The sequence below is a fragment of the Anomaloglossus baeobatrachus genome, chromosome 1 (assembly GCF_048569485.1).
Source record: "Anomaloglossus baeobatrachus isolate aAnoBae1 chromosome 1, aAnoBae1.hap1, whole genome shotgun sequence".
Taxonomy (NCBI): Eukaryota; Metazoa; Chordata; class Amphibia; order Anura; family Aromobatidae; genus Anomaloglossus; species Anomaloglossus baeobatrachus.
In genome coordinates, this window is record NC_134353.1 from 381,404,878 (window position 1) to 381,422,381 (window position 17,504).

At 46.1% G+C, this 17,504-nt stretch overlaps 1 protein-coding gene across 1 annotated transcript in view; it reads right to left on the reverse strand.

Moving 5' to 3' along the window:
• Positions 1-9,554: 9,554 nt before the first annotated feature.
• Positions 9,555-17,504, reverse strand: part of YJU2 (YJU2 splicing factor homolog) — a 35,393-nt gene continuing 27,443 nt past the window's right edge. The window contains exons 7-8 of the mRNA XM_075352516.1: positions 15,531-15,801; positions 9,555-14,195 (exon numbers count right to left, since the gene is read on the reverse strand). Of these exons, the coding sequence (XP_075208631.1) occupies positions 14,101-14,195; positions 15,531-15,801 (366 nt within the window). The 3' untranslated portion in view covers positions 9,555-14,100. The remainder of the gene's footprint in view (positions 14,196-15,530; positions 15,802-17,504) is intronic.

Below are 17,504 nucleotides of genomic sequence, written 5' to 3' on the forward strand. Positions count from 1 at the left end.
TGTTAAGAAATGGCCATTCAAAAATTTGGGGGAGATTCACAAGGAGTGGACTGCTGCTGGAGTCAGTGCTTCAAGAGCCAGCACACACAGACGTATCCAAGACATGGGCTACAAGTGTCGCATTCCATGTGTCAAGCCACTCGCAACCAATAGACAAATCCAAAAGAGTCTTACCTGGGCCACGGAGAAAAAGAACTGGACTGTTGCTCAGTGGTCCAAGGTATTGTTTTCAGATGAAAGTCAATTTTGCATTTCAGTTGAAAATAAAGATCCCAGAGTCTGGAGGAAGAGTGGAGAGGCCACAATCCAAGCTGCTTGAGGTCTAGTGGGAAGTTTCCACAATTGGTGATGGTTTGGGGAGCCATTTCATCTGCTCATGTAGGTCCACTGTGTTTTATCAAGACCCAAGTCAGCGCAGCCGTCTACCAGGAAAGTTTAGAGCACTTCATGCTTCCCGCTGTCGACAAGCTTTTCGCAGATGGAAATTTCATTTTCCAGCAGGACATGGTACCTGTCCACATTGCCAAAAGTACCAATACCTGGTTTAATAAGCACAGTATCACTGTGCTTGATTGGCCAGCAAACACGCCTGACCTAAACCCCATAGAGAATCTATGGGGTATTGTCAAGAAGAAGATGACAGATACCAGATCCAACCATGCAGATGAGCTGAAGGCTGCTATCAAAGCAATCTGGGATTCCATAACACCTCAGCAGTGCCACAGGCTGATCGCCTCCATGCCACGCCGTATTGAGTGCATTTACTCTACAGACTTTTCAGTAGGCCAACAGTTCTGTTTTAAAAATCATTTTTTCAGTTGGTCTTATATAATATTCTAATTTTATGAGAAAACTTTTGGGTTTTCATTGGCTGTAATCCATAATCATTGACATTAACAGAAATAAACAATTTAAATAGATCACTCTGCTTGTGATGACTGTATAATATACTATAAGTGTTACACTTTTTGTATTGAAAAACTGAAATAAATTAACTTTTTGATGATATTCTAATTTATTGAGATGCACCTGTATAGTATGGGAGGAATAGAACTAAGCGAGAGCACTGGGGCAAAGAACTTGGGTATAATAGATTCCAGATTGAACATGAGCCAACAGTGCGGTGCTGCAGCTAAAAAGCCCAACAAAAGTCTGGGATGTATCAAGACAAGCTTTGAATCTAGATAAAGAGAGGTAATTATTCCCCTATACTCTGCCCTGGTCAGACCCCACCTGCAATACTGTGTACAGTTCTGGGTGCCCCAATTCAAGAAAGTCCGAAGAGCAACCCAGATGGTAGAAGGTCTGCAAACCATGTCATATGAAGATCGGCTAAAAGAACTAGGATTGTTTAGTTTGCAAAAGAGAAGGATGAGAGGAGACTTAAGGCCTAAGCCACACGGCGAGAAAAACAGTGCGAGTGGAGTGCGATAAAACATCGCATTCCACCCGGACCAATTCTAGCCTGTGTGTCAGCACACATGAGCGATTATTTTCTCAGCCCTAATCGGACCGAGAAAACAATCGCAGCATGCTGCGATTGTAATCCGAGACTCTTTCTCTCGCACCCATTCAAGTGAATGGGGCGAGAGAAAAATCGCACTGCACTCGCGGTACACCAGTGTACTGCCAGTGCAGTGCGAGAATGGCAATAGCCGGCTACGCAGGAGAGAGGGAGAAAAATCCCTCCCTCCCCTCCTGAGTGCCGGCCCGCCCCCCGCAGCTGAGGTCTGCTCGCACGAACGGACCTCAGTTGCAAGGACACACGCATGACACTCGGCTCTGCTGTACTGCCAGCACGAGCCGAGTGTCATGCAAGTGGATCGCAGTAGTCCCCGTGTGGCCCCAGCCTAATAGCGGTGTACAAATATCTGAAAAGTAATCACAGTGCAGAGGGAATTACCTTATTTTCATTACCACAAGTACAAGAAGCAATGGGATGACACTAAAATGAAGGAGATTCAGATTAGACATTAGGAAAACCTGACAGTGAGGGCAGTCAGGGAGTGGAACAGGCTACCACGGGAGGTAGTAAACTCTCCATCAATGGAAATCTTGAAGAGGAAGCTGGATAAACATATAGCTGGGATGACTTAGGAAAGTCTGCACTAGTAGGGAGCTGGATCTTGAGGTACCTTCCACCTCTTACGATTCTATGATTTTATGAAATGGTGAAAAAACTGCCACTCCTTCATTGTATTTTTAGGCTTTTGTTTTTATGGTGTTCATTGTGCAGTAAAATTGACCCGTATACACGATTTTCCTGATCAGTTTGGTTACAGCAATACAGCACATTCCAACAATTTTTTTTTTTTTTTATCAGCACCATGGAGTGCTTCTGTTAATTTAAGGTCACTGCCCCCGGTCTTATCATCTTCCAACCTTTTCGGTGGTGTCACACACAGCGACGACGACAACGACGTCGCTGCTACGTCACCATTTTCTGTGACGTTGCAGCGACGTCCCGTCGCTGTCGCTGTGTGTGGCATCCAGCAACGACCTGGCCCCTGCTGTGAGGTCGCCGGTCGTTGCTGAATGTCCAGCTTCATCTTTTGGTCGTCGCTCTCCCGCTGTGACGCACACATCGCTGTGTGTGACAGCGAGAGAGCGACGAAATGAAGCGAGCAGGGAGCAAGAGCCGGCGTCTGGCAGCTGCGGTAAGCTGTAACCAGGGTAAACATCGGGTAACCAAGGGAAGACCTTTCCCGGGTTACCCGATATTTACCTTCGTTACCAGCGTCCGCCGCTCTCACGCTGCCTGTGCTGCCGGCTCCCTGCTCTCTGCACATGTAGCTGCAGTACACATCGGGTAATTAACCCGATGTGTACTGTAGCTAGGAGTGCAGGGAGCCAGCGCTAAGCAGTGTGCGCGGCTCCCTGCTCTCTGCACATATAGCACAGCGACGCGTGTCGTTATGATCGCTGCTGCTTCTGCTGTGTTTGACAGCTAAGCAGCGATCATAACAGCGACTTACTAGGTCGCTGTTACGTCACAGAAAATGGTGACGTAACAGCGACGTCGTTGTCGCTGTCGCTATGTGTGAACCCAGCTTTAGGCTATGTGCGCACTAGAAAAGTGATTTTTCTCAAGAAAATTTCTTGAGAAACTTCTGGGAGTTGAAGATTACTGCACCTGCGGTAAAAAACCGCACCAAAACCGTGTGAAAAACGCATGCGTTTTTTCCGCAGGTTGGTCCCTGCGTTTTTTTTATGCTGTAACTGCAATAAATATTATAGATAATAGATAGATACTCGATAGACAGACAGATAATGGATAAAGGGAAAGATGGATAGATGAATAGATAGAGTTATAGATGAGAAAGATGTATAATGTCCTACATCCCTGCATATTCTAAGCTGGCACCCTTTAGTGACTTTCATGTGGCACTAAAGGGTGCCTAGCCTTGTATTTAGCCATAAAATAAATAAATAATTAAAAAAAAACACGTGAGGTCCCCCCATCTTTTGTAGCCAGCTAGGGTAAAGCAGACGGCTGAAGCCTGCAGACCACAGCTGGCAGCTTCACCTTGGCTGGTAATCCAAAACAGAGGGCACCCCACGCTGTTATTTTACATTAAACAAATAATTTAAAACAAAAAACGTGGGGTCCCCCCCAAATTGGATCACCAGCCAAGGTAAAGCGGACAGCTGTGGTCTGGTATCCTCAGACTAGGGAGGTCCACTGTTATTGGACACTCCCCAGCCTAAAAATAGCAGGCCGCAGCCGCCCCAGAAGTGGCGCATCCATTAGACGTGCCAATCCTGGCGCTTCACCCCAACTCATCCCGTTGCCCTGGTGCGTTGGCAAACGAGGTAATATATGGGGTTGATGCCAGATGTGTAATGTCACCTGGCACAAAGCCCTGGGGTTCGTGATGTCAGGCGTCTATCAGATACCCGACATCACCAACCGAGTCAGTAAGAAATAAAAAAATAGACAACAAAAAAAGTTTTATTTGAAAAAACACTGCCCAAAACATTCCCTCTTTCACCAATTTATTGAGAAGAACAATCAATTCCACGTTCGGCATAATCCAATAAGGGGGGGGTCCCACGGCGATCCATACCATAGTTACTGTCCCATTCAATGAAGAACAGAATGTTCCCCATTGGCTGGGAGAGCAATGCAGTGACCTGAGCTAACATCAATAGCCCAGGACACTGCAGGGGATGACGAGCGCTGCTGTCAGGAGGTTAGATGAGATCATTACCTGCTGTGATGATCTCCTGCAGTCCTGCCATCAGCGCTGTCACTGCCTTCTATGCCCGCTGCGTTGTCAGCAGTATCGCGAGAGCCCGTGCCGTCACCGCTAGTGACAGTCTCGGGCCGCTTGCGAGACGGGCATAGACAGAAGTGACCGCGCTGGCGTCAGGAGATCGTCACAGCAGGTAATGATCTCATCTCACCTCCTGACAGCAGCGCTCGGCATCCCCGCGGCTGCACGCACTGCTGTGTGTCAGTGTCTGCCTGTGCTGCAGGGTGACAAGCTGCTGACACTGCGGGCAGACACTGACACACAGCAGTGCAGGCAGCGGCGGGGCTGGAGTGGGACACAGACTGCACGGGCACCCGCCGGACGTCACACGGAAGTGCTTCTGTGCGGCGTCCAGGGAGTGTGACGTGTGTGTTTACTCTGCTCCGCTTCCTCTTCCTGGCATAATGACATCACTTCCTGCAAAACTGCAGGGAGCGATGAGCATTACTGCAGGTAAATCGCGGCTATACTGAGGGTATACCGCACATGATTTGCTACCTGCGGTATACCCCCGGTATTCCGCGATTACATTACAGTGAATGGAGTGAAATACCGGGGGTATACCGCAGGTACCTGCGGAAAAGAAGTGACATGCACATTTTCTCAAGAAATTTTCTCAAGAAAATCTTCACAAAGAATTTTCTTGAGAAAAAAACCGCAATGTGTGCACAGCTATTTTTTTTTCCCATAGGTTTTGCTGGGAAATGTCTGCAGAAAGATTTCAAACATTTCTCAATAAATTTCTGCAGCAAAACCGCGGGTAAAACGGCCTAGTGCGCACATAGCCTTACTGACACCACTCCATGTTATAAGCGCAAATTCTGAGTGGCCATAAGTCAGAAGTTATATCACAAGTGCTCAATGCAAGTCTATGAGAGCCAGAGTTGACCTCTGGTGTTCCTTGAAACACTGGAGCAGCTCACATCTCGCAAAATGAAGACCGATCGGAGCGGTGCTGATTGAGGATGTAGATGGCGGAGGGTGAGCATAACAGTAGGGTCAAGGACCTTAAATTTAAAGCCTTACTCCAGTGGTAAAATAACAAACTCACTGGAGTGGTGCTTGAAGTGGTCAAAACATTTTAGAAGTTGATGGACCTGGGTAAAGACCTGATTTTTGTGTGGTGGTGCCGATACCTTCATTGATATAATTTTGACAAAAATTAACATTTTGATTGTTTCTTACCGTTTTTTTTAGGGACGTGTGGTGCCCAAGAAAACTCAGCTCTGGCATATTGATTGTTTTATCTTTTCTTACCATGCAAGTTCATTTTCTATTTTGATATACCATGCCACCACATCTGTAAAAGTTTGGTCTAAGTTTTTTTTTTTTTCAAAACACTTTTTTTTTTTTTTTAACCAGTGGAAAATGAGTGATTTGAATTTTAATATATACGATTTAAAACTTTATATATTTTTTTTTTTTTTAAGAATGAAATACAGTGGAACCTTGTATTAAGAGTAACTTGGTTTGAGAGCGCTTTGCAAGAAGAGCAAATACTCACCGTGCATACTTCCAGTTCTGTCCTTTCACCACGCTCTGACCTGCTCTGGCGGTAACTTTCTGTACATATGTACTGTATACTGTATAAAGTATACCATTGTACAGTACAGAATATACTATATAGCATGTCTATCAATTTGCATTTGTGGATACAGTATTGTATTTTCTTATTGATAACCATTAGAGCACATTACTTATACTGTACCTCTTGCACATCAACAATTTTATTGTAAGCTAAAGTGCAGTTGAATCTGTTGTCTGTGTTTTACTGCAGTGTATAGTATTTTGTATTAGTGTACTGTAATCATTTTATATGAATACAGCACATTATTTTGTATTACTGTAATAAGTTAGTATTGTTGAGGATAAGAATTGAGTATCCAAAAAATACTTAATTCAGCCATTTCATAGACTCAGGTATATAGTTTAGTAGATGTAAACTAACACACATATTTATGAATGTTCTTGTTTCTTACTAACGTGTATATATGTATATTGTATATTTAGTGATTTTCCTTAAACACAGTATATACCAGCACATGTAATTTTAAAGATGGCTGCCACTTCCTGTTTGCACATGGGACGATGAACAAAGGAATTCCTAAAAGCCAGAACTGAGCCAATCAAGAAGAGGATATGCAAATTTCCATGTGACTTAAAGCCCTGCCCTACAATACTTGAGTTGACTAAAACTTTTGTTTACACCCCTTTACTTCTTGGTCTAGGGGTTTGGTCTTAGGAATAAAGTTAGTCTTCCCTCAGCTTCTGTCGTGTGAGAGTGTGTTATAATTGATTCAATTAATTATTATTCTTTCTCGTTGTGCACACACGACATTATAATTTGGAACAGCAGACAGATCGAAAGAGTGACCGGTTGAGTCGCACCCTTAACAGTATAAATACAGTAAAAAATTTTAGTTTGTGGAACAAATTGTCTGCGTTTCAATTATTTCCTATGGGAAAATTCGCTTTGATATAAGAGTAACTTGGTTTAAGAGCTCACTCCTGGAACCAATTATGCTCGTAATCCAAGGTTCCACTGTAAATGTTTCCTAGTCCCCTTGAGACACTTTAACCTGCAACTGTCCAATTACATGTACTATATACTGCAATACCACAGTATTGCAGTATACAGTGTTAATCACGACCTGTGGCTGAGCATAATAGCGGTACTATGGGAGCGATGAGGACTATTAATAGGCCCCCGCCTATTATGTTAACCAGTCAGTTCACCAACAACTATGCAATTTAAATGCCGCTGTCAAGAGATTGATAGCAGCTTCTAAATGGTTAACAGCAGCGAGTGGAACTCAGCCGCAGCCATGCCGACTAGACACAGGTGCAGAATATGCAATATAGCCAGCATCTAATGCTCAGAACCTGTGCCTGCTCCACAACCCACGATTCACTCCTCAACGGATATATTCGTGGGTGTTAAAAGATGGAAAACTGCTAATTCTCCCATTTTCTCCCCGCAAATTTCTTTTTTTTTATTAAAATCAAAAAAGGTCCGTGGAGCCTCTGTTAGGAGTCTCGACACAGAACTAACCAGATATCCCTCCGGGAAGGACCTAGCCAAGGAGTGGCTCTTTTTAGGAAACCACCATATTAAGTGGCCCTTTTAGTCAATATCCAACTCTTTGACAAGTTTAAAGATATTACAAGGGAAGTGCCAAGGCCAAGTATCCATCCACATACAGCTGTTTCGGGGTATTGCCCCTCATCAGTGTGGAGTAGGATTCTGGCTAGGTGGGAGCAATACCTAGTAGACCAACAAGACAAAACAATCACTGATCTCGGGGAGACCAGCCAGAGAAAAACACTGCTGGCAGCCAGCAAAGGTGCTCAACACAGTGAAATCCTAGGTACATTGCCCCCTGGGAAGTATGCAAATATTATTAAAGAAATACAAAGCCTATTAACCTAAATTTAAAAATAATGTAAAAGTAGAAAGTGTGACAAAAAAAAGTCTCAGATTCACGTGGATACATAAAAGCATTTAAAAGTTTTTTTGAAAAAATGGGACTGTGTCATAATGTCCCTAATGTAGTATTATTAAAGGGAATCTCTCACCAGGTTTTTGCCACCTAATCTGAGAGTAGCATAACATAGGTGCAGAGATCCTGATTCCAGCAATGTGTCACTTACTGGGCTGCTTCGTGTAGTTTTGATAAAATGACTGATCAAATTAGCAACAGATTATCATTACAGGACTACTTGGCGTGCTGCAGGTAGTCCAGCATATCTATGAGCTCTCTATAACTGCTAGATCTCCAGCAGGGAAAATATTAATTTTATCAAAATGACAGCAAACAAGTAAGTGACACATCCCTGGAATCAGGGTCTCTGTCTCTAGGTTATGTTGCTCTCAGATTGGGTAGCAAAAACTGGTGAGAGATTCCCTTTAAGGGGTCAAATCTCACCCTCTCCCTATCTATTCATTTACCTTAGTCCAGGTAAGATTTCTCATCAAATATGCATCATGGTGGTTCTTCGTGGGAGATTCAACAAGAGTACAACAAGATAATCTGTTCACACTCTTTTATTGAGAGGGATAGGGGGGAGAAAGTAAAGTGCATGCTATAATGCAACAATCTCAAAGGGTAATTGGTATATTAGTATTGTGTTGGATAATTTCATTTGAGGAAACTATCCAAGGCTCTAGGCAGGAACGTTGTCAGGATCAATGGTAGTACTACAAATACAAAGCATGATGTCGGATGATAATGAAGTCGGGTTCAGCAGTAGTAGTATAAATTCCAGGTATGATATCCAAGGGAAGAGGTAGGAAGGTATTTTTTTTTTTTCCCTTGTACTTGATCCCCAGTTAGTTATCAATTTTCCAGACTAACCCACTTGATTGTATTAAATATTGTCCCACTTACTCATCAATTCCAGGATTTTCAATTAAAACTAGAATATACATGTTTTTGTCATCACTTGGAAACTTGGTTTGTTGGTGTTGTATATTATTTAAGATCAGCTGCAAGGTGTTGTCTCACAGAAAGTTTAAACTTGTGCACTAAAAATTGGAGCATAACAAGCAAACCAATCCGTGGTGTAAATTTAAAGGGAACCGGTCACCACTTTTTCGGCCTATAAAAGGTGCGGCCACCACCAACGGGCTCTTATATACAGCATTCTAACATGCAGTATAAAAGAGCCCAGGCCGGGGTTATAACTTAAAAAACACTTTATAATACTTACCTAACGGTCGTGCAGTGGGCCATATCGGCGTCTCCGTTGTCTGAGCCGGCTCTTTTAGCCATCTTTGTTCTCCTCCTTCTCTAGCCGCGATGCATGACGCGTCCGACGTCATACACACTCGCCGGCATTCAGGTCCTGAGCAGGGCAGATCAAAGTATTGTAGTGCGCCTGCACGAGACCGGCGAGTGTGTGTGACGTAGGACGCGTCATGCACACAGGCTTCAGAAAGAGGACGAAGATGGCCGAAAGAGGAGGTGCTGGCACCGGATAACGGAGACGCCCATAAGGCCCACAGCGCAACCGTTAGGTAAGTATTATAAAGTGTTTTTTATGTTATACCCCCGGCCTGGGCTCTTATAAAAAGCATGTTAGAATACTGTATATAAGAGCCCGGTGGTGGTGGCCGCAGCTTATAGGCCAAAAGAAGGGAATTTTGTTTACTTACCGTAAATTCCTTTTCTTCTAGCTCCTATTGGGAGACCCAGACAATTGGGTGTATAGCTTCTGCCTCCGGAGGCCACACAAAGTATTACACTTTAAAAAGTGTAACCCCTCCCCTCTGCTATACACCCTCCCGTGCATCACGGGCTCCTCAGTTTTGGTGCAAAAGCAGGAAGGAGGAAACTTATAAATTGGTCTAAGGTAAATTCAATCCGAAGGATGTTCGGAGAACTGAAAACCATGAACCAAAAGAACAATTCAACATGAACAACATGTGTACACAAAAGAACAACAGCCCGAAGGGAACAGGGGCGGGTGCTGGGTCTCCCAATAGGAGCTAGAAGAAAAGGAATTTACGGTAAGTAAACAAAAATTCCCTTCTTCTTTGTCGCTCCATTGGGAGACCCAGACAATTGGGATGTCCAAAAGCAATCCCTGGGTGGGTAAAAGAATACCTCGATAAAAAGAGCCGAAAAACGGCCCCCTCTCACAGGTGGGCAACTGCCGCCTGAAGGACTCGCCTACCTAGGCTGGCATCTGCCGAATCATCGGCATGCACCTGATAGTGTTTCGTGAAAGTGTGCAGACTCGACCAGGTGGCCGCCTGACACACCTGCCGAGCCGTAGCCTGGTGTCGCAATGCCCAGGACACCGACGGCTCTGGTAGAATGGGCCTTCAGCCCTGCAGGAATCGGAAGCCCAAAAGAACGGTAGGCTTCAAGAATCGGTTCCTTGATTCACCGAGCCAAGGTTGACTTGAAAACCTGAAATCCCTTACTCTGGTCCGCGATAAGGACAAGAGCGCATCAGACCGGCGCAGGGGCGCCGTGCGAGAAATGTAGAGCCGGAGTGCTCTCACCAGATCTAATAAATGCAAATCCTTTTCACATTGGTGAACTGGATGCGGACCCAAAGAGGGTAAGACGAAACGGGGATACCTTAGGGAGAAAGTCCGGGACCGGACGTAGAACCACCCTATCCTGGTGAAACACCAGGAAGGGGGCTTTGCATGACAGCGCTGCCAGCTGAGATACTCTTCTGAGTGATGTGACTGCCACTAGGAAGGCCACCCTTTGCGAAAGAAAGTGGGCAAGGCAAACGGCCAGGGAGCAAAACCCTGATCAGAGCACCAGGATAAGAAGATCCTCCAAGTCCTGTGATAGATCTTGGCGGACGTTGGTTTCCTGGCCTGTCTCATGGTGGCAATGACATCTGGAGATATCCCTGATGACGCTAGGAGCCACCACACAGTGAGGATTAGAGCCGTAGAATTCAGAAGGAAATATGGCCCTTAAGGCAGCAAGTCTGGTCGGTCTGGGAGAGTCCACGGTTGACCCACCGTGAGGTGCCACAGATCCGGGTACCACGATCACCTCGGCCAGTCTGGAGCAACGAGGATGGCGCGGCGACAGTCTGACCTGATCTTGCGTAACACTCTGGGCAGTAGTGCCAGAGGAGGAAATACATAAGGCAGTCGAAACTGCGACCAGTCGTGAACTAGCGCGTCTGCCGCCAGAGCTCTGTGATCCTTGGACCGAGCCATGAATGCCGGGACTTTGTTGTAGTGCTGAGACGCCATTAGACCGACGTCCGGCGTTCCCCAACGGCAACAGATCTCTAGAAACACGTGCGGGTGAAGACCATTCCCCTGCGTCCATGCCCTGGCGACTGAGAAAAATCTGCTTCCCAGTTTTCTACGCCCGGGATGTGAACTGCGGAGATGTTGGAGGCTGTGGCTTCCGCCCACAGCCGAATCCGCCGAACTGCTCGGAATGCTTGATGACTGCGTGTGCCGCCCTGGTGGTTGATGTACGCAACTGCCTTGGCGTTGTCCGACTGAATTCGGATCTGCCTGCCGTCCAGCTACCGCTGGAACACCTTTAGGGCTAGATCCACTGCCCTTATCTCCAGAACATTGAACCGAGGGGAGGACTCTGTCGGAGTCCAGGTTCCCTGAGCCGAGTGGTGGAGGAAGACCGCTCCCCACCCTGACAGACTCGCGTCCGTCGTGACCCCAGCCCCGGCTGGGGGCCGGAAGGATTTTTCCTTCGCCCAGGAAGTGAAAAGAAGACACCACTGAAGAGAGGTTTTGCTGCAAGGGAAAGAGAGACGTTCTTGTCTAGGGACGTCGACCTCCTGTCCCATTTGCGGTGTCCGATAGAATCGGACGCAGACGAAACTGCGCAAGGGAACTGCCTCCCTTGCTGCCACCATCTTCCTGGGACAGTGCATGAGGCGCCTCAAGGGGTGACTGGGCCCGAAGGAGAGATTGCACCCCTGTCTGTAGTGAACGCTGACTATGCAGCGGAAGCTTCACTATCGCTGAGAGAGTATAAAACTCCATCCCGAGATAAGTCAGTGATTGGGTCGGTGTCAGTTTTGACCTTGGAATTTTGATGATCCACCCAAACCCCTGGAGAGTCTCCAGAGCAATGGTCAGGTTGTGTTGACATGCCACCCAGGAGGGTGTCTTGACTAGAGGATCGTCTAGGTAAGTGATCACAGAGTGGCCCTGTAGGACCGCCACCACTGCTGCCATGACCTTGGTGAAGACCCGTGGGGCTGTCGCCAGGCCGAATGGCAGTGCCACGAACCGAAGGTGTTCATCCCTGATGGCGAAACGCAGAAAGCATTGAAACTCGGGTGCGATCGGCACATGGAGATAAGCATCCTTGATGTCAATTGATGCTAGGAAGTCTCCTTGTGACATCGAGGCTTCAGAGTGTTCACCGCCTGAAAAAGTGCATCGGCTCACTCGGGGGGCGGAGATGTTCTGAAGAAACGAGTCTGAGGACGAGAGCAGAGCTGTATCCTGTAACCGTGAGACAGAATGTCTCTCACCCATCGGTCTTGGACTGGGGCAAGGACGAGACTGTCTAGTAACTTCATCCAATTGCTCGCCAAACAAACGGTCGCCAGAAAATGGCAAACCGGTTAAGAACTTCTTGGAAGCAGAGCCTGCCTTCCATTCACGTAGCCACATGGCCCTGCAGACTGCCACTGAATTGGTGGATGCTACCGCTGTACGGCTCGCAGAGTCCAGGAACGGCGTTCATGGAGTAGAACGAAAAAACCTACGCCTGAGAAGTGAAGGACACAACCTGCGTGGCAGAGGTATGTGCAACCGCAATAATCTCAGCCAGAGAAGCTGAGATAGCTTGGAGTGCCCTCACGGCTGCGAAGGCTGGAGCAACAGATGCGACTATGGCTTCATAGATGGATTTCATCATAAGCGTTATTTGCCTGTCAGTGGCATTCGTGAGAGATGGACATCTGCCCCTAATACTACGGATCTAGCCGCCAGCCTAGAGACTGGAGGATCCACCCTGCGACACTGAGCCCAACCCTTAAGCACGTCAGGGGGGAAAAGGGTAACGCGTGTCAATAAGGCGCTTAGTAAGCGCTTGTCCGTCAAGTTCTGTGCTACTGGACGGCCCCTCTGGAGTTAGAGTGATCGAAAACACGCACTCCTGATGAAGTCGGGGAAGGTTCCCAGCGGGCCCGCTTAGCCTATCATAGGCCGCGGTCCGTGACGGAGTTCTCACCGTGGGATCTGGGTGTTACCCCAGGATGTTGTACCGACCCAGAGGGACCCGGGAGCGATGAACTCACAGCTCCCTGGCCCTGTGTTATCGGTCTGGACTGCAAGGCTTCCAGTATCTTAGCAGACCCTCTGTCCATAGACTGAGTCCTGGAATGTGAAAGCTATTCAGAGATTTGCTGATTCCATCATGCAAACTCTGTCGCTGTCATCTGTGCAGTGCCTGTAATATAGCCGCACAAGAGGTACCGGTTGTAAAATAAGCCAGTGCCTTGGCACCCTTACTCTTTAAGAGCAGACAACAGCATGTCGTCCGCAGAGTAATCAGTGAGGGTATACAGCCAAAAGCAAATATGCTGCCGAACAGTGAGATCATATACCATATATATATATATATATATATATATATATACACACTGCGGCACCAAGGGGGGGGCAGCACCTGCCTCCTTCCACACAAAGCAAAAAACTGAGGAGCCCGTGATACACGGGAGGGTGTATAGCAGAGGGGAGGGGTTACACTTTTTAAAGTGTAATACTTTGTGTGGCCTCCGGAGGCAGAAGCTATACACCCAATTGTCTGGGTCTCCCAATGGAGCGACAAAGAAAAGTGGTGACAGGTTCCCTTTAAATAGTTTAACATATTTAGCATGATGCAGCACCTTTACCATACAGCGTGCACCACATGTTCACACTGCCTGATCGTAGGACAGAATTAGTACAATAATCAAAGACGTTGGTCATCAGGATATGATTAACTTTCTGTGGATTAGAGATTCTGCTAGAGAAAAGCTTGTGTCCGAAGTTTTCAGGAAGAGGCTTAAAATGGGGTGTGCTTTTAATGTAGAAGATAAAAACACCAGCAGAAACCTAAAGGAGATCAGCGTAATCAGAGCAGAAGTAACTCATTACACATACACAGGAATATTTCTAATCACCTGTACAGACAGGTGGAGCACATAGGAACCAATCATTTCAGGTAATTTTTAGGGTGGACCACAATATATGCAAGCAGAGAGGTCATGAATGCAAGTTGTCACTGCGCCGGTGTCACTTTGTCCGGGTGGTTTTATTATTAATCATCCACTAGTTTACAATGAGTTTGGGATCCAGGATATTTGCGGATATCTTTTCTGTGTCATCTGCTCTTCTCTACGTGCTTTCTTCACTGTCAGAATATGCACCCAGCAAAGACAAGGAAGATGCTCCTGTATTTGATGTAGAAATCTGGATGTTGCGCATGTTTCCTATAAAAAAAGCAATAGATCAGAACTCTATGCAGCTCAACATATTATATATAACAACCAAATATTGTGAAACTCCTATGAGACAATTACTATAGAAGAAGTAAAGGCTACCTAGACAGGTCAAGTTTAGCTTTACAGGTGGGAATACAACCATCAGTACTGCCCCCATACAGCATCTTGTGCTCAGCAGCATATCTTTGGGTTACATGGCAGATGAAGTGCAGATTACATTTATGGCAGCAAATAAAGTCTGATAGAGCTCTGATAAAAACCATAGGCATGAAACGTAGTGCTCCAAAAACAAGGGATGGTATACTTTTAAGTTGTTTTATATGTTCTCCCCTTGTTTGCATGGGTTTCCTCCTATGCTCCAAGACATACAAATAGGGAGTTTAGATTGTGAGCCCCAATGGGGACAGTGAGAATAATGTCTGAAAATCGCTGTGGAATTAATGTTGCTACATAGGGGAGAATAATAAATATGTACAATATATCACCCATTCCATGTGCTCTCATTCCCTTCTGCCGCTCGGGCTACAGGTGCTGTTACCTGAGTTAAATGTAGAAAGGAGGTTCTGCCCAGCGCACGGAGGAGAAAGACGTCAATAAATTTCCAGGTGCTTTATTCTGCTCGGTTTCCATTAAAATGATCATATAACAATATGAACTGTCAAAACATAATCCCCCGTGGATGTTGACACAACAGCGACGCGTTTCGGCTACTGGAGTGTAGCCTTTGTTAAAGGGGGATTATGATTTGACAGTTCATATGATCATTTTAATGGAAACCGAGCACAATAAAGCACCTGGAAATTTATGGACGTCTTTCTCCTCCTTGCGCTGGGCAGAACCTCCTTTCTACAGAATAATAAATACACTTCCAATTATAAAAATGTAATATTCAATGAGGAGTGAGTTTCAAAATACTCGGTTTCGCGATACTCGTAACGAGAACTGTCTAATACTCACTTATTCAATCTGAATGGCATGTGCAATGCAAGTCAATGGGGAATACTTGCAATGTAATGAGTAACCCGAATTCTGCACTCTTCGTGCGAGTAGCAAATAGTACGGCATTCGGGTTACTCGTTACATTGTGAGTATTCCTCAGTGACTTGCATTGCACACATTATTCGGAATACATACGCGAGTATTAGGCAGTACTCGTTACAAGTATCGCAAATCCGAGGAATTTCGATATTCCATCATCAGTAATATTGATTTGCTCAAGCCAGAATACCTGCTCTCCTATTAGAAGAGGAAGGTCTAGTACCCTTTACATAGTAGATGAAAAGAACACGGTGAGGACAACATGACACAGGACGAGACGGTTACCTGTGCTAGGAGATGCTTTTCCACAGTGATTCTTCGTATCTCTGCATGGAGTGACATTAGTGTGGATGGACTCTGCTTTTTTCCCCTGTTCAGAGTCAGTGTTCTTTGTAGTCATAAGACAATCTCGGCTGGCATTGGTCACTGAATCCGCACTGTTTTCTGGAACTTTTCTCTTTCTTACAAGTCCAGAAAGCAGATTATGGCTCCTAGGTTTACAGCCATCATTAACTAACTTTTCACCACAGTGCTTCTTGCTGGGATAGGAGGAGATCTACAGTAAACAGCACAATAGCATATATAAAACAAAAACTATATAAAAAACATGTAATCCGCACCTCAGAAAAGGCAGCATTAAATAGTTTACAGCAAAAGAGCATTCAGGAATATAGACATTTACTTGGCGGTGTCCATTTCTCCCACAGACTTAAGTGGAGTGTGACAAGTAGCCATTCAACCTAATAAAGGGGACCCATCACATCGCACATGCACCATTATCTGTGGGATGCATTATATAAACGCTAAGCAATAAACGGATTTTTGTGTACTCACCGTAAAATCGTTTTCTCTTAGCCATCATTGGGGGACACAGGACCATGGGTGTTATGCTGCCTATCCATAGGAGGACACTAATTAGATGCAAAAGCATAGCTCCTCCTCTGCAGTATACACCCCCTGGCCGGGCCAGGCAAGCTCAGTTTTAGTACACAAGCAGTAGGAGGAAAAAACCCAGTAAAAACTTACCTCAACAGAGGAACATGAGGAAAAAAAAAAGAGGAAAAAAAAAAAAAAAAAAAAAAAAAAAAAAAAAAAAGAAAAAAAAAAAAAAAAAAAAAAAAGAGTCAAAACCAAATAAGGTACTGAGAGAACCAAGGCCCAACATGGCAACAGGGTGGGTGCTGTGTCCCCCAATGATGGCTAAGAGAAAACGATTTTACGGTGAGTACACAAAAATCCGTTTTTCTCTGACGCCTCATTGGGTGGGAAACATAAAAAAAGACAACACAACCCAAGGACTAGGAACCAGTCCCGGACAGCCTAGAGCGCCAACTGAGAGAGGTGCTCTACTGCCGTTTGCAGAATTTTCCTACCCAGATTTGCCTCAGCTGAAGCCTGGGTATGGACTCTGTAATGCTTTGAAAACGTGTGTAGGCTAGACCAGGTCGCAGCCTTACACACCTGTTCCACTGAAGCCTGATGCCGAATGGCCCACGAAGCGCCAACTGCTCGCGTGGAATGAGCCCGCAGCCCACTAGGAATGGGCTTGAGTTGCAAGCGGTAGACTTCCTGGATCGCAGAGCGAATCCAGCGAGGCAGCGTCGCCTTTGAAGCTGCCTGTCCCTTCGTAGGCCCCTCAGGAATGACGAGCAAGGAGTCAGTTTTCCTAAAGGGGGCTGTCCTGGATATGTAATATCTGAGAGCTCTGACGAGGTCTAACGAATGCAGAGACCTTTCCACCCTATGAACTGGGTGTGGACAAAAGGAAGGTAGGACCATGTCCTCGTTCAAATGAAACGGGGTAAGAACCTTTGGAAGGAAATCCGGGAGAGGGCGCAGAACCACCTTGTCCTGGTGAAAGATCAGAAAAACTCGCGGCAAGAGAGAGTGCTGCCAGCTCTGAAACCCGTCTGATGGACGTAATTGCCACTAAGAATGCTACTTTCCAGGACAGAAGAGCAAGGGAGGATTCCTTGAGAGGGTCAAAGGGAGACCTCTGGAGACCGTCCAGAACGAGGTTGAGGTCCCATGGGTCCAGCGGCCGTTTGTACGGGGGAACTAGATGGGAAACGCCCTGGAGGAAGGTCTTGACTTGCGGTTTTTGAGCCAGGCGGCATTGGTAGAAGATTGAGAGCGCTGAGACCTGCCCTTTAAAAGGAAACTGAGAGCCAACCCCGCTTGCAAGCCAGACTGTAGAAAATGGAGAATTCTGGGGATGGCCAGAGGCATAGGCTGGACGTTAGTTTCCCTGCACCACGA